Source organism: Pomacea canaliculata, linkage group LG4, assembly GCF_003073045.1.
Source record: "Pomacea canaliculata isolate SZHN2017 linkage group LG4, ASM307304v1, whole genome shotgun sequence".
Lineage (NCBI taxonomy): Eukaryota > Metazoa > Mollusca > Gastropoda > Architaenioglossa > Ampullariidae > Pomacea > Pomacea canaliculata.
In genome coordinates, this window is record NC_037593.1 from 4,576,985 (window position 1) to 4,597,388 (window position 20,404).

The window sequence follows — 20,404 nt, forward strand, 5'->3', positions numbered from 1 at the left end:
TTGGTATATGTGTGTTTGTGGTCGGTTGACGCCCCGTCGTGATGCTTTTACGCCAGCGCACTCTCGCCCCTCCCCAAGGCTCTGCTAGTTTCCCGCGGTCACGTGATTATTGGCAACATGAGAACCGGCGACCTTTCAGTAGTTTGCTGGTTTTGCTGCAGGTTAGAGATCACTGATGCAGAGTCTGTGTCTTGTCTGCGGCAGGAACGTGTCATCTGAGATGTCATATCATGCCACTCCACCAGCTTCACGTTTCCTTCTTTCTTTGACTATTCTTCCGACCTTTTACACAGCTTCTCGGATTCTTGCTGCGGGTTACAACAGTTAAAACCTTGTTTGCGTAGATATGTTTTTATTTGTGTATTTACGTTTCCACATTATTTTTACCTACTATGTATGCGCGCATGTGAGTTTCACAGGAGGAACCGATAGCCTGCCTTAGGTCTGGAAGCCGACTGAACCTTGTGTAGGGAGCGGCAGCCATAGAGGTGTGCGGTCCAGTGGGCAAGCTGGTCTCTCCGCTCTGTAGTCTGGCGTGATGTCACGCACACTCACCCAGGCATTTTAAACATTTTGTGCTTATTTTTAAAAATCTTTTTTTGGGGGGTAAAGTGGGGGAAATCTGTTAAAGATTTTGAATCGTAATTCAGTAGCTTTTGATCGCATCTTGAAAGGGCGTAGAGCGAGCACCCCCTTGCTGCACGCAATAGAGCACGTGCGGACCGTGCAGGACGGTCCCTGGATCGCCTCCATGCTGCCCACAGGCGGAAGCACGCATGTGCAATTTGGTTGCGTGATTTCTTTCACGGACCGTCTGCCAGTCGGATCTCCGGCCTCGCCAGCGACAAATGCTTGAATGGCGCCAGGGACAGCGCCGGTGAGTGTCGACATGCCAGACATGCCCGGCATCGGGGGCTGTGCCCTGGAGGTAGGAGTAGGGGGACAATCCCTAGAACTCAAAAAGATGTTAACACTAATTTGACTTCCCTCCCTGTTGGGACTTTTACTATTTTTTGTTCTAAAAGGAAAAATTAATACCAGTAGATGCAAGGACCATCCACGTCGTCATAAGCACCGGGGGCCTATGTCACTCATTCACATAATTTCTCTTTGTAGACAATGTCTGCGAATTACAGCCTCAAGAACGCAGCACATGCAAAGCTTCCATTAGTGACATGAAAGCTAACAAAAATTAATAATTTAAAAAAAACAAAAACCGAGGGCTCAAATGTAGCGGTCGCCTGCTGAGAGCACCACTGGATGACGGGCTGCAGCGGAGCCGCATTGTCGCACGACGTCTTGCTGCAGCTGTAGAGGGGACGGCAAGTGCACCGTTGGACATGATCTGAAAGTAAAGACGACCTCCACAAACTAAAGGAAGTGTGCGAAATCCTTATCTCATGTGAGTCTTACCGGAACTGTGTACCTGCGGTTGATGGATTACATCGTTGGGAGGTTTCACTTCCTCGGATAACCGCTGAAACATGACGTCACGGCGAATATTGTTTCATTTGTTTTTTAAAGCATATTTCAGCTTGAACGTTCACATCACAACCTAGTGCAGCTTGTTAAATCGCGTGTTCAAAAATATTCGTGTTGTAACTCATGTTGCAACCTGTGAAATACACCTGTCTTTCTTGATCTCCCTGGTCTTGTCCATGTGGTTTTTTTAAATGTTTTATTTTTACCTCTCTTCACCTTCTGTCCATCTATTTCTCTCATTCTTTCTCTCTCTCTCTGTGTTTGCGTAAATACCCTCCAACCTGTTCACAGCTCCATTCAGTTCCCTATGATGCATCGGCTTATAAGGCGTCGTATGACAAGTTCTTCCCAGGAAAGCTGCGAGCGGACGTGAGCAGGAAATGGCTGCACGAGACTCGCCGTGTTTATGGACAGGAAATGGTTTTGTTTAAGACTGACCGTCCATCGCGCCACCAGGACGCGGCTGCTGATGTTTATTATGACGAAGGCTGCAAGAAAAGCATGCTGCCAGTGTCTTCTGCCTCGTTTATCTTCCTTTTCTTTTGTGCCCTGCAGGTTCCGGTTGTCTTTCCTTGTACATCCCTCAGATTGCCGCTCGGTGGCGGGTGAGCATCGGCAATTTCAGCCGCAAGCTTCCGGAGAATACCGGGTTTTATTGTGTTGTGGAGGAACAGGATTGTGCGCTGGATGGCCGGCCTTCAGCATAAATCTTGTTTTACTTGTTTACACTAGTAAATGATCGGTTTTTGTAAGTGCCGTTGCGTAACATTGACGAGATAAGACCTCATGTTCTCAGGCGCTTGTTTGTCATGTGTGAGCATCTGGCCATCCACCCATCCGTTGACATCTGCACGCGCTTGAAATGATAAGAGGTTAGAATGGTGTTCTCATGCACATGTGAGGGACTACTTCTCGTGTTTGTATGGATATCAAGATACAGTATACAAGATACGTTAGTCTTTCACCCTCTCAGAGGCATTGAGGTTTTCCTATTTCCACTATCCCAGAAGCATACATTGTAAATTCTGTAGGTCTTTTATATAATTATGCTGATATCTATATATATATATACCCAAACAAATCTACTTACGCGCGCCTACACACACACACTAAGTGGTTCATACCACCTAATACGTTTACACCTAATTCTATGCTGGATATATCTTGGGCCTTGATTACCACTGTGGTTGCCTGTGCTAATTTGTGGAGCATCTTGTTAAAAGGGATGTCTGGGGAGGGAGGAATAAAGGTGCTAACAAATACAGCCTGTCATTCCTTGGACCGCAGGTTCGGATTTCGTCTCCGGCTTAATTTTTTTTTCAGGATGTTGGATCGGTTTAAAGGGCCGATGGACTTGCTGTCCGCGAGAAAGCCTTGCGTGCAACAGCGCCAGCGAGGCGATCAGCGCATGGCCAGACGGTCCCCGGATGATGAGGGAGGATAGTGTGTCATGTGTGTGTCCGTTGGCGTGTGGCAATGTGAGGTGTGTCCGTCAAGACTGACTGGCACCTTCAGGGTACCTCAACACCACGCTGCTCCGCTACTTCTCGGCAAACTGAGACCTTGTAGTAACGGTGTCACTGGCGTCTACAGTTGCCTTCTAGCTCTTTAGCGTCACGTGACCCACACGTCTTTTGTCTTTAGAGTGCCGTGTGCAGAGCACGCGCAAACTTTGAGAGAGAGAGTGTAAAAACGGAATGGCGATGACTCAATTGTATGTTTTATTGGTCTATTTGAATGTTTATAGAAATATTTGTTTAAGCTACATCCCTTGCTCCCTCCCCAGCCCTCTCCCCCACCGCGGTTTGTGAAGCAGTGACTTCAACAATGGCCACGATTTATCGCAGAGAGCTGTCTGCTGTCTCGTAACATTCTTCCCATCATGAAAACACCGCCCAGGGCTTCACACTTTTCACACACACAGTGGCACAGCTAGTTACCTTTTGGGTTTACACCTTTTTCTCTCATCTTGCTTCATATAACCTGCGTCACAGCGGTATATTAAGTCTACTATATCTAGAAAATCGCTGTCTTTCACTATGGGTGGCCTTTGCTGAGTATTAGAAGGTCTGACAGCGAGGTATTTCAACCGCCAAGGAGCCGTCAATAAATGTTTGCTGCTCATTACAAAGTAAACATATTTAGTCAGATGTTACCAACGGCAAGGAACGTCATAGCTATAAATATCTTTCAAATAAAGATTTATCATTTGTCATTTGCTTATCTTTGACAAACGCTGAGGAGATGTCATAGCTGAGTTAAAGCGCGAGGAGCCTCTCATAGCTCTGGATAAAGTAGCTTTTATTTCCGTTTCTTTGTCTCGGGCTTTGTTGTGTGGAGGCGCCACAGATACATGCTGGAGCCCAGAAGAAGACTTTTTTTGCAGAAAGGGGCAAAAACCCTGGTCAGATGTGAAGCTCGCCCCCTTAGGGGGGACATGGACACAGTTTCCTCGCCCTTGATCGATACAGGAGCGGTCCGTGTTATCGAGGCGTTTACAAATTGAATGATTGGAGACACCCCCGCTTTGCAGTTTCCTATCTTTAATCTTTTATATGCTGTTGATGATGCACACGAGAGATAAGCTTCTTCTTGAGACTTTCCCGTGAGTCACTTTCTTGTAGATGACGGCTTGTATTTTCTCTCTACTCTTTTTCTCTCACTGTACACACACACTCTCTCTTCCTCTAACTTCTTGTCTTTTCATTCAACTTTGTGCCTCAGATATTGCTGCTAAGAAACATTGCATGTTTAGTGTGACAACATTTACAGATTTTGTTTACCAGGGAATTCTTGAAAGGAATCACCAGCAAAGAACAAATAAGCACAAAAAATATACACGAATTCAGAAGATTAACTGTCAGCTCATTTCAGAACAAACGAAACTGAATTTGGCTGTAAGATTCTCAGAGGGTTTTTTTTTCGTTGTTTTTTTCCCCCCGTTCGTTTAGCGCGAGTAGCAATATGAATCTGCCAGAGTGTGACAATAGGTCAGGAGGGGTCGTGGTGAGCAGCAAACTCTCTCTCCCATTAAGTGGAGCACTTTCCACTACTGATGCGATGATCGTAACGCGGTAGTTTATTGCATTTTTCGTGACAGCTAGCATTTCTGCCTCCCCCATCCTCCTTCCCACCTCATTCGTGGTCCCCCATTGGAGAGCCAGAGACTGAACGGCGCATGGGCAGCACGGCACGTGACCATCCACTTCTCACAAACAAGCTTCCATGTAGTGAGACAAACACAAGCACATTGTACGTTCTTTTGTTTCCATTTTCTGTCTTTCCTTTCTGTCCATCTTTTTACATTTTTGTTCCATTCTTTCTTTATGTTTCCCTCCCCCTTCTCCGTGTGCCTTCTTTCCGTGCGTTAGCGCATGAAGGAGATGTCACTGTACTGCCATCCGTGGAATGATGCGGTTGTCGCATTCATAGAAACACCAGACGCTCTTCGATCTACATTTGATGATTTTCATTTAGAGAAACGTGTTGGTCAAGTTCACAACACTTACAAAAGTTTAGTCAGCTTAACCGTCAATATCACACCTCCTAACATATCGTGCGAAAAAAGTTACCAATAGACCATTGCTCCAAACGGTCCTTGGGCTAACCGTAACCGTTGCGTCTGGGTTCAAACAGGTTACCGCAAGTGACGCTTGGTTAGTTTAGTTTAGTCCTCGTTACTCCTCGAGGAGCATAGGGCCGCAACAAGTGGCGCTTGGAGTTAACATTGAAAAAACAAAATCCGTTGCTCTCGGCGTTAGAGCCAAGAAGGTTAAGAGAAATGTCCAGGCTTAGCAAGAGTGTTGACCGTAAGACTTGCAGACTTTTTTTGAGAATAATTACTCAGCGTTGTAAATCAGAGCAATTTAAACAGAGCAACGCGTACTACCCTTGCCGTAAATGAAGGTCCCTTCATAAATCTACCCCCCTCCCCACCAGAAAACTCCCCCAAAAAACCAACATTCCAAACCCAGAACTAGAAAGATGGCCAGAGGTACACGCGGCGAAATGCAGAGAGTTTAATGACCATCGCTGTAATTTACTGGCGGGCGGGCGCACTCTGTACCCCTGGGGAGGCCAAAGGTGACTTGGGTGGCGTACAGCGATGTTTGTCCTAGTCTCATCATGCCACGCACGTGTTTTCCTGCAGACGCCCTTTCACCCCTTCGTCTCTCCTCACCCCTAGCCTCCGCTTGTTCTGATATTTTGGGGAAACTTATAGAATCACGCATCGCGCAACTTTGTATGGGGATTGAATGTGAGTGATCGTGGACAGCTCGGGTACAGATTGTCGTGTTTATACAGTTCTAAGGTGGTAGGTGTGAAGGGTGACGCGGTTTAAAAGGAAACTTGTGAGCCAGATGTCACACAGCCTTTTTCTCGGGCGAACAGAGTGGTAGCCGGTGTCCATCGAGGGCAGGGCGAGATGGCAGAGAAACATAGTTTATAACACGCGCGTGACACCACTGCGGTGCGAGGTCGTGGGTTCAGTCTCTCACTTTTATGTGACACCTGTTCACAGAGCTGACCGTTTGGGGCTTTCTCCGAATACTCTTCCTCCTCCTCTCTCACTTCATAGTACGAAATCACCTTAGAATAAATAACCAACCAGCCAGCCAGCCATCGCGCTGGATAATAAGACACGCAGAATATCGAGGTGTATAGCTAGATTACAAAGTATGGAGGACATAAATTAATAATATAGAGTATAAGAACTAATGCCTGCCAAATACCGAGCGTAAATGTAGTGAGCTCGACATTTACGGGCGATGTTTCATTTGATGATCTCGACATAAAATATGTTTATGATGATAGGATCGATGTCACCTAAAGGAAGAATAAATGTGGCAACTGTTCGAGATTGATGCGCTAATGAAACAGCGCTTAATTATTTATGTTGTTTTAGATGATTTTGCTAGAAAACTGGTTTCTGTGCTGATGCCATGGGTGACTGTGGAAATGAGTGCGTGTTCGTGCGTGTTTGTGCGCGTGTGTGTGTGAGAGAGAGAGTTTAATATGCGGGAGGCGGTGTTGTGTTGACGTCGCATTCAACTACAGTCTCTCGAACAACATAAAAGAACACCAACCACAATCAGAATTTAATAAACAAATATAATATGAGAAAAATATCCAAGAAACAAAGTGATTAACCTCTTACAGAGATATACACCGAAACACATTAAACAGTAAGCCCCTCCCCCTTTTACGAGTTAATTCGGGTGGTCTGATATTTGAAGTGAAGGTAATATATATGTTTAGTTGTTTTCTCTCATAAAGATATTCGCTAAAGCAGCTGAGGTGGAAGATCTAGTGGGTGAAAATGTGTTTCTAATGACTTATTAAAGGTTAGCGGAAAATAATATTTCCCAGACATAGGGCCTTCCGTTCTCAAGGTACACGCCTGCGAACATCACCATGCACATACAACGGTCCAGGTCACGAGGTCGCGATCATACAGAAACACCGAACTGACATCAGTTGGCGGCTTTCCTATTGTGGCTGAGGTCTCCCTGTGAACACAGATGTTTGTATGCTCGATATCCAGAATGGCAGAGGGTTATTCGTTCACTCCATCTTAGAAAGCAGCATCTTGCATTGAGTTACAGTTGTCTCCCCCCTTTAGAGAGTGATAGGAATTGTTATCGTTGAGATAAAAGGAAAAATAAATTTAATTTGCACGCAAGTGCTTTTGTACTATCTTTCCTAGCTGGCGCCTTGTCAGATTTTGCAGCAAGTGATTCATTTTATGAATGGTTGTCACATACTTGCAGGCCAAAGTGGAGCATGGAGCATGGAGCACATCCAGCTTCTGTCATAAAGTGCTGTGGAGCGTGTAATGGCGTCCCTGCCTTTTCGCCCGCACTTTTGAGTCGCTTTCTCGCCACCTTGTTGTCGCCTTGTACACTCCGGTGCAACATGGTTGTCCCCAAGCATGGCCTTTTATTTCATTGTTTAATACACAGTTGCCGCGGCCATAAGGGCTTGAAAGCTTATTGACCAGCATGACCTGCCAGGATTTTGTGGGGATTTTTTTCTTCTTGCTTTCGTCTTCCTATCGGTTCTTTGTTGTTTGACTCGGAATAGAATTCGTAAAACGTTCTCTTGAAATGTTTTATGAATGTAATTATCTGAGGACCTAAAACAAAAACAATCACCACGAAAATGAAGTATAAATCACTGCATTGCACGAAGGTTTCTTGGACTAAAACCTTCTATAAACTTCTGAAAAACAGGATAAAAGTCTGAGAAAAGAATAAATGGTGTGTAGAGCTGGCGGTGCGGTTGTCCGTGTCTCGTGAATAGAAATCGTGATCGTTAGTATATGCGCAGTCTGGAAAGATGAGCTTGACAGAAAAAGCTCGGGACTTTGGTTCTCTGGTGGTCATACAGGACCTGTTCGCTCGCGTTGAAGTACTTACATGGAGGATACTCGCGCATGACAGGTCCGCACGGTGTACCTGATGTAGGAGACCCGACACACCTGAGAGTAGAACTAATGATATGTGTGTGTGTGGATGGGTGGGTAGGAGGGTGTGTGTGTGTGGGGGATGTCGTCTTAGAACGCCATTGGAGCAGACTCACAAATTCGTGAACTTTGTTTTTTGACACACGAAGAGTTTGTTTCCCAGAGTGGTCACCTTGGCTGTTGCTGGCATGGACAACAGGGTTTTCATCTGTCGCCTCCCTCTGACGCCCTATTCGTCACAAGTCAAGATGTGAATCAGACAGCACGGCTGCTTGTTCGCGTGCCGCTGTCTAGGAGTTCGATTCCCAGAAAACCAAGATCACGGGATCAGGCTTGGCTGCGAGGCACGCATCAATTTTGAGATGGACGGAGATTTTTTTTCTAACAGCCGACTGCGAGTGACCCGAGGCCTGGTGCACACCATGGTGCCACGCGCTATCTCTATCATTAACACGCAACAGTCCGCTAGACTTCTCAGTTGACTGAGTTTCATGCAGCAATCCCAAGCCAGGTGTCAGCGACTGGGCCCTGAGCGGCTACGGTCATCGTGGTGGACATGCGGCTCAGTCCGTCCTCGTGACGAGATGTCGCCTTTTAGCGTCCTGTCTGTAACACGTGCTTGTCGAGGGGCAGGCGAGCGCCTCTAGAGAGAGAGATTTTCTCCCTAGTGCAGCTGGCACTTTGTTCTGAGCACGTCATGGGATCCTGATCCTGCAGCTTACTGTTCTTGAGAATTTGTTTTAGCTTTTCCTCCGTGATATTTGTGTATAAGTGCTCACACAATCTCACTCGAGCACATTACACACACACACATATTAGTAATAAACGCAAAATTTAGATAGTGCATACTCACCTTTTAAAGGAGCATGCTCTCAGTGCTTAAGAACGAGAACGAAACATGGACAGCATAGCACGCAAACAACATATGAACGACGGAAGGATATACAACAGTACTGATGACGAATAAAAGACAAATAAAGAAAACGTAAAGAGGAAAAGATGGACTGAGAGAATCATCATTTTACAAAAGGAAGACGAGTAATGGAGAAGCAATAAACGGAAAATGGGGGAAGGGTGTGACAAAGGACTAGCATTGTGTGGAGTGTGTCAAGAATAATACTCTAAGAAGAGGTACGTTTACAGTGCAGATTCGAAGGATCCAGTTGTGGGTAGGTGGCGGATGTGGACAGGGGGAGAGCTCCATTGTTTCGCTGCACAGAAACTTAATGCGACCATATGTTGTTCTGGTGACAGGAACAGTTAGAACATCAGACGAAGAGCGTAGTTGTGTGGCTGGGACATAAGGGAAGCTCAGAGAAATAGTCAGAGCAGGAGGTTGGTCATCATGTTCACCCACCCACACTCTCTCTGTATTCGTTGGCTTGCGTTCACTGAACTTTTTTTCCCTAAGTGCACCTCAAGCAGCCTTTGAGCGAAAAGACAGCCACGGTTAGCGAAAACAACAAGGTGACATTTGAAAGTGCCGCAAGCTGGTGTCGTGCAGTCAGTCCCGTCATGCCTGGCGCTCCAGTCCCAGACTTTTGTTCTCCGCCACAGTATCCGACTTTATCTGGCTCTTATACCGCACTGCAGTCCTAAAGCGGTTGTCGAAAGTAACAGTTATTCTCAACTCTCCTTCTCTTGCGTCAGGTTGAGCGACCGTTAGCAGTTTATTTTCGGAGAATCCGCTTGTTTTCGTAACGAAAGAGAACGGCAGATAAAATCGGCATCGGAGAGGATCGAACGCAAGGAGAGAGGGGTGGAGGAATAGAGACCTTAACCCTGGGTCTTACAGCCTTAGCCAGTGGTGAGAAAGGTGGAGGAGATAGGGAGGATCACAAGAGATCGGTGGCGACTCGAGGCTAATTAGACTTTGAGGAGGTCGAGGTCGCAAGCCATTGTTGTGTCTTCGGGGTGAATAGAAGATCGCAAAGCTTTTCGCCAAGTCGCTGTGACTTCATGTGATTGATTGTTGTGAAGAAACGAAGTAATTTTTTTAAAAGAAAAATTTGGGAAAGAAGAAAAAGCAAAAAAAGTAAACAGTGATGTGAGAGGGGAGAGAAAAAGTTTGTAACAGAAACAAGGGAGGTCATCGGATTGATGGTCACATACAGCAGTTGCTGACATTCAAAACCAAAGGGCGGGGAGGACGTGGTATGTGTGAGGGGAGTGTTAGGAACTACTTTACATAGAAATATATCTAATGACACAGAAACACACAGCTAAATCACAAACAATTTTAAGAGCTTTTAAAAAAGCTTTTTAGTGTATATTTGTATATCACACATAATACAAAGAAAAGTCTTGCAGCTCTACATTAAAGCTAAAGCCTTTCATGGAAAAACAATTGACGCCCAACTTAAAAACCCACAAAGCTCGAAGATCAAAGTAAAGGTATGGGTGACAGCCTATATTACACAAAATTGGAGATTTGGATACATATCAAACGCATTTTTAAACCTTGTGATCTTTTGTGAGACTTTCACCCTTCTCCCACAGGCAGTGGCACTTTGACAGTGTTGTGTAATAGGTACTCATCAGTGCAATGAAACAATTTTTAAGTTATTGAAAAAGAGGCAGGAAGACTGATAACAAACACGCAAACAGCTTCTGGCTAGATAACTTTCATCCCATACGACATTCAAAACACCAATTTAGCATGTTGCATGCGTCCGTGTATCTCTCTATGCATTTGTTTTGTATAGAGCTATGAGCTTGCCCATAGGCCATAAATATGGCGCAGTATAATGCTTTTGTTGTTCTTCTTGCAACAACGATAGATGCTGAACCCAATGTACAACTTTGCGAGCGTGGTGTGCAATATGTTGTCCGGCCTGCTAGCAGACGAGACCGCACATCAAATGAAAACAATGGAAAGGTTCTTCTAGCCAAGACAGGCTCATCTAGAACATGTGATGATTAGCTTGTGAGCCATAGTCATTTAGTGGCTAAATATGATCAAACACTGGAGACGAGATTACATCTCCAACACTAACCTCCTTGTGAGCAGCACGTGCAATGTCTGGCAGGGGCTGGAATGGCACACGAGTTGTTATCATTCAAATCTCAGCGAGCGCCTGAGACTTGTGTTTTATATTGTGTCTCCTCGAACTTGTCCAGTAAAGACTCCCTCGATGGCACATCACAGTGCAACTAATAAGACGGGAATCAGCAAGGGAGCGCACTTCTTAGCACATCCGTCACTTCATCTGTCACTTCTGTGCACCGTTTTGCGTTTCCCCTGGCGATGGCGCAGTATATTCAGATGATAAAAGTTGTATAAAAAATTTAATGTCCTCAGGAGATCGTTTGTTTCGCTGCGGGCAGTTGGCGCAAGCTGGCACTATGCTTTTTTTTTTTTATCGCTAACGATTTTTTTCTTAAAAAAAGGAATCTTAGCTGAGATGCATCATTTGGTTATTATGCCTCCTTCAGTGACAGAGAGAATTCTCTCATGCTAGTTCATTAGCAGAATGTGATGTATAAATAGACATTATCTCTATCTCCCCCATCCCGGGTACTCCTTGCCATCCCTCATGTTGAAGGAGCAAAAGTAGAGGCGGCACACGGCTGTTTAGAGGACGCAGATGATGCAAGGAGAGCGAGTCAGAAAGTCAGTCTTCTCAACAAGACATAAACTTGTCATTATGTTTGAAATGTCCCTGCCATGTATAATTAGCCAAACATATGTCTTATGTAAGTGCAAACAAGCGAGAGAACCAAAGCTGTGAACGGTGCTCAACTATCTTAAAGACTAAGCACCTTCATCCGGTTGTATTACAGTCAAGTTGAAATATATTTTTCTTCTCAGAATCTTGCTACTTTGTGTCTCTGTCTCTCTGTTTATCTCTCCCTTCTCACTGTCACACGTTCGCACGCACTTGTTTGCGGCATTCAATGCGCATTGTGGTTGATTAGCAGTTACTTTTTCTGCCTATCTTTCTGCTGTATTTTTAGATGACATTGACAGAGAATACCGCAGACATTAGAAGAGGCACTTGGCATGAAGCCGAACACTGAAGATGGATGTTGGCTGCTTCTCGAGATGAACTAAAGCATTGCTGCTAATACTCCGTGCGCCGCACCCGCTTAACACTTCAAAGGTCTCCAGCATCTTGGAGGAGCCCTTGTACCTCTCGACGCCACGGCTTCCGTGCAGCAGGTCTTGATACCAAGTGTCCATTGGCTGCTCTGCAGTTTCAGCCAGTCCTATGTTATTTTGGCCCTGCAAACGACAGTTAATCCACACACCCTGCGTGTAGTCTAGCCAGCAAAATGGTCCTTGCACCTGCAAACGACAGTCAGCTCTTGTTATGTCTGTCACGGGGCAGCGCGGTGGGGCTGTCATACAACTCAGGACTTCTCCCCACCCCAGTGATGATCGCCATCAGGAGCCGAGATAGAAATTCCGTCAAAGTTTGATTGTCATCTGTCAGTCAGTCCTGGCACATACACAGAAAAGAAACGGATTCACCTTTTATCTCGAGTCACCCTCGGTGACTTGTTGGTGTCCACAGTTGATTGTAGATTTGTTATTGGTGACAGTGTAAGATGGCGCGGGGTGGAACACGTAATAGGACTGAATGAGGGACTTTCCGGTGTGGTGGGTATTCAATATGTCTGGCGTTCATCACGTGACTGATGCCACGATGCGGGAGTAAAGGTCAGCTTACAGGTGTTACCATGCTCACGAGGTAAACATGCTCCTGTTTCCTGCCATCGCGACCAGGCTTGGGCGACAAACAAGTAGCCTTGTGTCATCAGACCGCATTTGAAAAGGTCGACCAGCATTGTCTCCCTTGCTTCTCGTTACCTACCCCTCCATCCCCACTTTTTTTTTTATTCTTCTTCATTTCTTCGAGATAATGAAGTTTGGCTAGTCCTGCTGCTAGTCTTTCTAGCGGGTCACGCAAACTGATAAGCTTGCTCGCTTTTACACCTGAAGGCTAACGTCTTAGGCGGAGGAAGAATGCAACGCCCCTCCCCCGCCATCTCTCTATCCGCTTTTTGGCTGAGAGAGAGAGAGAGGAACGAAGGAGAGTAATTAAGACAGAAAGACGAGAAGCCAGAATGAAAGTTTTAACGTAATCAGGTTGCGGCACGTGCAGAGGGCTGGCCAGACTCTTTGCATTGATTGGAGGTGACATCATGAGCTGGGCGGGGTGGGGTGAGGAAGGGGAAGGGTATTTTAAGGCTGGAGAACGTGTACCCGCATAGACCTGCGCAATGAAGGTGATCTTATGGCTATACAAAGACCGGGCTAACGAGTGCAGGAGGGTGGATGGACCACAGTCGACCTTCAAGGGAAAGGGCACGGAGCTATTTATAGCAGCTGGCAGCTAGTTTTAAAATGGACGATGCTCTTGTTTCATTATTGTCCCTCTAAGGTTTATGAGCTGATGATCAAGATTGGTTTACTCACAAAAGTATAGTGGCAAGATTGATGTAGCAGAACAGGAGGGTTAATGTAGGAGGCCGTTAGTTGGGGTTTTAGTCGAGTTACATTCCTGGCCTGTCGCAAGGTGAAGGACAATGCTTCAGGCTGGAAGGAGTTTTATTACTTGGCTATAGTGCATTTCGGAGTATCTCCGATTTTGATGTAGTTGAAAAAACAACTTTTTACAATTAGGAGATTTAGAAGATGATGTTAACGCTCGTAAAATCGGTTTGAATCGAATTACTGTACTTGATACCAGGAAGTCTCTTGCTTCCATCTGAATATTATCTGGTTTTACCGACAAATAGCCTAGAGAAAGAACAGTTTGTCAATCAGAAGGTTTATACCACACGGTCTCGTTCCCTTCTCGCGCTTCCAGCTGCGTTGTCAACCAGTCCAATGGTCACTTGCTGGCTCGTCCGGCCTTGGAGACGGTTGAAATCTTTTGCTAATGCATCATGAAGCGTGGTGGCTGAGCGATAAATGTTGATGAACATAATGATGAAACTCAGAACGGATCTTGATGAACAGCGCAAATTTCAATTGCTCAATGCGAATTTCGACGAACAATGCACACGACAATGACCATAATGTAAACGTCGGTGAACACTTCGCGAATCTCGATGAAGGCATCGCAAGACCGGTCATTTAGGGAGGGAACTCTTCACCACCTAAGACTAAAGTGCACATTCAACTGATAAACAAGAAGGATCGGTTACAAGAACGCCTATCGTCGGCGGATTGGAAAGCTGATGACACCCACTGAGCCACTTCATTAGGTCGTCGTTGCAGACGACAGACCAACGTGCACTTTTCTAGGCTTTTCAAATCTGACCATCGCAGTGCGGTCCTACAGAAATGTTTTCGTAGAAAAAAGGGCGTGTCGTGTCTTACAGAAGGATAAACAGCAATCCGAGGTGACCTGGAGGGCGTTCAAGCCGTAGAAGAATGTCCGGTAGAATGCTTCAGTGAGAGCCGTTGAGTTTGGCCAAATTTTATTGTTGTGTTGGGGAGGGGTAAGGAAGGGCCTGCGTTCTTAGATTCTCATATCATCTAGTAACATTGTAGCTAAATACATTTATATTTTGATCAGCCATCTTTTAAGTTGTTATTTTCTTAAATCACGAAGACCTTTCTCTTCCCTCGTATTCTGTCTTTGCCTTCGTTTGTCATTTCATTCTCTTTCCCCTTCTTTTTGATTCTATGTCGTTGTCTCTCTCTCTCACCAACTTTCTCTTTTTGTTATTATTTTCACAGAACTGTGAAATGGAGAATTTCAGTTCATCTTTCCAATTCATTTGCTCTCGCTGCTCTTGAGAGACTAGTTTTCTGAAAGTGATATTTGGACAACTCCGGCATTTGTTGTCTCTGCTTTTTGAAATAAGGGAGGAGATCGGCTCAGAGATTGGCAAAAACGCAGAAGGGACGTGGAGGAATTATTGCTCCGTTACCAATTAGAGATGACTGGCAAGTCATGTGGATCGAGTGTCTTGCTGGCAGTGGCGAGGCTTCACAGCCAAGTAATGGCCAGTTACAGGCCTCACAAAACACTTAGTTCACATTCCTTTCCGCTACGGAAGCTCGTTGAGTGGAGCCATTGCCTGTTACAATACTGTGAAAACACGAGATCACCTGAATGACATGCCGTGTGCAGCAAAGAGAGAGAGAAATACGGATACCTACAAAAGATTGAAAGTAAGAAAGTAGTGCTGTTTACAAATCGGAAGTTTTGTGTTTATTTTAGTTTATTTTCTGTATATTTTAGTTCTTGGGGTAATTGTGAGCTGGAAGTGCAATTTTCAGTGTAACCTGACTGAGGCCAAAGTAATCTCACGACACAGCAGCGGCGAGCAAACTTTTCCAAATCGAGTTTTCCACCAGCGCTGACAGCATGGGAGGGACACAGGGAGGAGGGTTCTCGCTTGAAAAAAAAACAACTCTTCCCCCTTTTTCGTTTCTGTGTTTGTTGATCGCTTGGCATTCGTGAGGTTTGATTTCCCGCGGTTGATGGACTTGTAAATCATTGGCTGCGAGGTGGCGACTGTAAGTCTAGTTAGTTACAGACGAGTGCCGCGGGATACGTCAGCCGACAAAAAGTTCTCTCCTTCTCATTTTTCAAACCATCCTCCCCACCCTCGACAAAAATGGAATAAAGCCGAACTTGTTCGGGAAGTGACAAGCATCGATGCCACCCGATTGATTGTTTGTCAAGAGGTTTCCAAATCACGGATTAGGTTCAGTTTTTTTTGGTGAATAAACTGATCAGCTGAAGTTATGAGGGTATCCCTGAGTTGATTTGCTTATCTAGGGAGTACTAGTTTTTTCCTAAGTCGTAGATGCTAATTATTTTTGGTGTGTGAAGAAATGAAGTAGAAATTCACTCCAGACAGAGTGTTGATGGCAGAGGCAATCTTGGTGAAGGTGCAGGTTGGCATGGCTGTGTAATTTGGGAAGCTTACAGTTTGTGGGTTGGCTTGTATGTAACCTACACACCTCACAGCCTACAGCTGGGGAAGCTGCTAACTTCACATAACATCACAGCTGGAGATGGACAAGGATTAGAAGTTAGGTGAAGGTTGCACGATTTGGATCTTTAAAACACACCTTCAGATGGACATGGCTTGAAATTGAGGACTTTATTTTATAACTTCCAGTGCTTTATGGTTGTGATCAGTATGTTTCTATCACTTCAGGGCTTGCTTTGCAGACCTCCATGCTCAGAGTCTGGTCTGCTGATCGTCCCGGCAGCCCGCGTGCTGACAATGCCAGAGGTGATTCTGCTGGTCAACGTGCGGTGGGCAAGATTTGAACTTTACACCCCATGAGATCAGCTGCTTTTAAGTTTACTTTGCTGGCGAAGCCGCAGTTCTCTAAGAGGCCTTCAGTTCGTTCTTCCCACGCCTGGTGCCAGACACTTGCTGTCGTCTGCCTTGTGCCAGTAGACCACACTCTTAGCAACCTGAAATGTCGTGACGATCGCCTTGCGCAGCGCCATCTGGAGGTCGGGTCAGCTGGTCACGTGTTCTAGTGTCAGTCAAGCAGCAAATTATCGTGCCGTATACTTGTACTTTAGCCTTATTATCGTGCCGTATATCTGTACTATAGCATTGAGCAGCTACAGTACATTGTAACCTCAAAGCCAGATGCAAGTAGCGAATCTGTTGATCACGAATTCGTCGACTGATTAACCATCAGATTTCTTTGACACTCATAATCAAGGTATCATAATCTAAGGTGTCTAACGCTGGCTTTCCCATTCCCTCCCGCTCTTTCCTCAGCTGCATCTCTGTGTGGTGTGGCTGAAGCTATTCACTCGGCTAGTATTCGGTCTGCGAGTTTATTCTGAACAATTTTGTTTCAAACGAGCTGAGACAGAACTTGGCGGAAGCTTCTCCGTTAGTAAGGAGGGAGAGTGAGGAGGGTTAGAAGGCGGGATGCGTGGGCGGGGGAGAATATGGAATGACCACGGAGGTGGGGGAGGGAGAAGCGTAATTCCACTGTCAACCTGCCAACCGTCGGCGTCGCCAGGCACGTGGACCGCGCGACACAAGACCGCAAGACTGATTGCTTCCCGGTCACCGACGGTCGTATCAGAGTGGAGGAGGGGTGAGGGTGCTGGGAGAAGTGGTCGGTACTGTACATTACTTGTACTCCAGTCTGTAATTTTCTTTGGATTAAAAGTCATCATCGACGAGGAGATGTTCGTAGCTCTTCAATACTGCTCTTCCACCCCCCGCTGTCCGGTTGTGTGGGCTATCGGTTATCTTGAGGGTGCAACGTACTGCACTTGAATTTAGCGTTTGAGTTAGTCATCTGGAAGTTTGTCTTGTCGAACAGCAGCAACAAAAATAGTTATCATCCAAGACAGAACAAGGCTTGATCGTATTTCACAGAAGTTTGAAAGTCTTCCAAGTTTGTGGAAAACGAAATTATTCAGACAAGTGGTGGTTAGAGTGCTAAGATTAAAGCTGAGTAGAATGGATGAGTAGATGTTGATCCCCTGCCCCGCCCCCTCAAGGGGTCCTGTCAGCTACCGCGTCCATACATGTGCTCCCCCCAACGATAGATGCCGGTCAAAGGACGACTGGATGACTGACTGCCCCCTCAAAGACTGCGGAATGGAATCTTTCTCCGGCTAACAAGGGCAACAAACTGGGATGGACTCCATCCTCCTTGCCTCCTACATGAAGGGAGAAACTGTGCATCAAAGAGAAGTTGTGCATCAATATTAAGTGTAAAGTGTGCTTTTAGTTAAATAGAAAGTTTTTTGTAATTATTTCTCTAGGCTCAGCCAACAGTCAAGGCTATAACACTGTAGGTTGCCGGCCCTCAGGACAGTTCACAACAGGTAACATTGACTACAAGGCTGACCGCCTTAGAGAATGGACACCACGCATCTCAAGAACACTTGTGGCGTGGACAAAGCGCCAACCACTCCCATTAGCCATTACCTAGTGCAGGAAAATACAGAATAGTCCTCGCTCAGGACAGGATATATGTGCAGCAGATGTTGGCAAGGTCGAGGTAACCATGATATATTTGCACCACCGGTCTCGTCATGACAGTTGGTGTCGACGTTAGCACGGCAACAGTCGAGAGGCCATGGCTTTGTTTACGCGAAGCGCAAGAAATGTTCTCCCCATAGGCTTCAAACAGAAACATCTATTTCTTGTCCATGGACCCGTTGATGACCGGGATAGAGTGTGGGAGGGGAGAGGAGTGGAGGTGCTGCAGGGGGCGAGAAGAGAGCGCTGATGACGAAGGAGATAATTCGAAATCAGCGCGGACGCGCCAGCACCTGCCATGCACGCACGTGATGGAGCATCTTCCTGCAGGACAATGCTGCACAGCAGTGATGGATGACGCCGCTACAGCAGACGCTGACAGGTGTAGAGGTGTAGACAGGGGGAGAGCCCTCCTCCCTCGTGACTGGCAGCGCTGGTCGACGTTGTTGCTCTGGCCATCGGCAGCCTGCGGGTTTTACTGCCTCTGACTATACAAGCATGTTCCCACCTTCTGTTCTGTATCATCGTGGATGACAAACTGTTCTATAGCCTGCAGTAGAAGTATATTTTCGGCTTTGATTTCAAGTTTGATAAAGAGAAAGGACTTTCCTATCTCCTCTTTATCCTTGTTGTTGTCCATCTCTGTCTTCAGTCTCACGTTGGCGTGTGCATCCTTCAGGAGGATAGCACTCTTCTGGTGGTAGAGGCCATTTTGTCCGCTCTTGTCATGCCCAGGCAGTCTCGTGCTGCGGGGTTGCCTTAGGTCAGACTTCCTTGGGCTGTTGGCATGAATGCTAGCTTTTTGTAAAACTAGTCTGACTTAAATGTAGGGTAGCGCATGCAAACTGTTGAACAGACCTAAACTAGAGAGAACTAAATACTATCGCTTAAAATAAAATCATTATCGTTTTTAGTTGTTTTTTATGGCTGTTAATTTAGCTTTTATTGAGCATTTTGTCTTCCTGTCTCCCACTCTTGCTGTCTGATTGTCTGAAGTAGTTACACCAATGCCTACAAACATAGAGAAGGGTGCCTGCTTACTGTCCATGTGGTCGGTGTTTGGGAGTGGCGGGGTGGCGTAGTGTGCGTTGGAGAAAAGTGGTTGTAGAAGGATGTACAATCTCAATGCAGGTACCATACAGGGACTTTGAAGCATATACTGCCATTCTGTTTGTGTATATATCACATCTATAATCATACACCTTATCACAATGCCGCATACACATATACTACTATACATAACAGTGGTACACACTTGGGTTTATTCCATTATCCTACATGACTACAGTAGCGCACATAGTCGCAGTACATCACATAGTCACAGTGTGTTATATCACACATTATCACAGTACACACACACATGGTCACAGTGTATTATACCACACATTATCACAGTACATCACATGGTCACAGTGTGTTATATCACACATTATCACAGTACACCACATGGTCACAGTGTTACACACAGCCACGTTGTCGCCCCTCCCCCAGCTTCCCTCCGGAACGCGCATCCACACGGCGGCGCACTCCCTGCCGTCAGCAGCCAGCGTGTCAGGGGGCGCGGGCACCTTGGGCACTACGGCGCGTGCGCGGCTGGTCGCACGCTCTCTGGGCGGCCGATGCAGCAGAAAGCAGCGGCTGGCCAGGTGCGAACGAAGGCCAGGTCGCTGCTGCCAGCGGTAGATAAATCACTTATCGATCATCAGTGAGCGCGAGAGTGATGTGGCTTGGCAGCAGCAGCAGCAGCAGCAGCATTCCTCGTGTTTCTGGCGGCGGCGCAGTGGGGGCACGGCGCGGCTTGTGGGAGGACCGCGCGGGCATCTCGTGAGGTCACAAGTGGGACTGACTTGCTATGTCACCACCGGTGTCCTATGTTGGTCTTCGCGCACTAAGCTGTGGACACACCCGACTTCAGCTACCCGCCAGGTGACCGCCTTGAGTGCTTTGTGCGCCCTCCTCTCCACCCGCCGGCTGTCCCTCTGGCTGCTCGCTTTCGGTGGGAATATGAAAGGCGGAAAGATGGATGTGTAGAAAGTCCGAAACAAAGTTAAAGCTACAGATCGGGACTAAACAAGAGTGTGGTCGGCTGGTCTCGTAAAATATGTTATGAAGACAAGCAGCTGTCGTGGAAAAGGGTATTTCTCTGTAGCAAAGTATTTAAGCTCGTTACAAAGATATTTCGAATCAAAGTATACTCTTTCCTACTTTTATAAACATCACCTGTACTTTTTCTTATTGTATAACAAAAGCTAATGGAAATCCGAAACGTACTTTAAAAGTGTCATCAAATGTTTTAATTATAAAGTTCGTGCTATTTTGTAACACTTATTTTGCAGACATTTCTTAGCACAAATATAAATAAAACATGGTGTAGAAAATTAAAACTAGCTCTAAAGTAACAACCCCATCTTTTTATTCAATATCAAACAGGAGAATATAGGGATAATAAAAACTGTAATAGCTGACTGTCGTGGAAAGGTTCTTTTCGTTGGATTTTATTTTAAAGAAGGCATA

At 46.0% G+C, this 20,404-nt stretch overlaps 1 protein-coding gene across 4 annotated transcripts in view; it reads left to right on the top strand.

Annotated features, from left to right (window-relative positions):
* The window catches only part of LOC112562103 (trichohyalin-like), a 126,447-nt gene that overhangs the window by 66,733 nt on the left and 39,310 nt on the right, over nucleotides 1-20,404 (top strand). The window contains exon 10 of one of the 4 annotated variants that reach the window (XM_025235113.1): nucleotides 2,806-3,623. The exons of the other annotated variants lie outside the window; for them this stretch is intronic. Within the exon in view, the coding sequence (XP_025090898.1) occupies nucleotides 2,806-2,823 (18 nt within the window). The 3' untranslated portion in view covers nucleotides 2,824-3,623. Of the gene's footprint in view, nucleotides 1-2,805; nucleotides 3,624-20,404 lie in introns of those variants that run through there. 4 annotated transcript variants of the gene reach the window in all.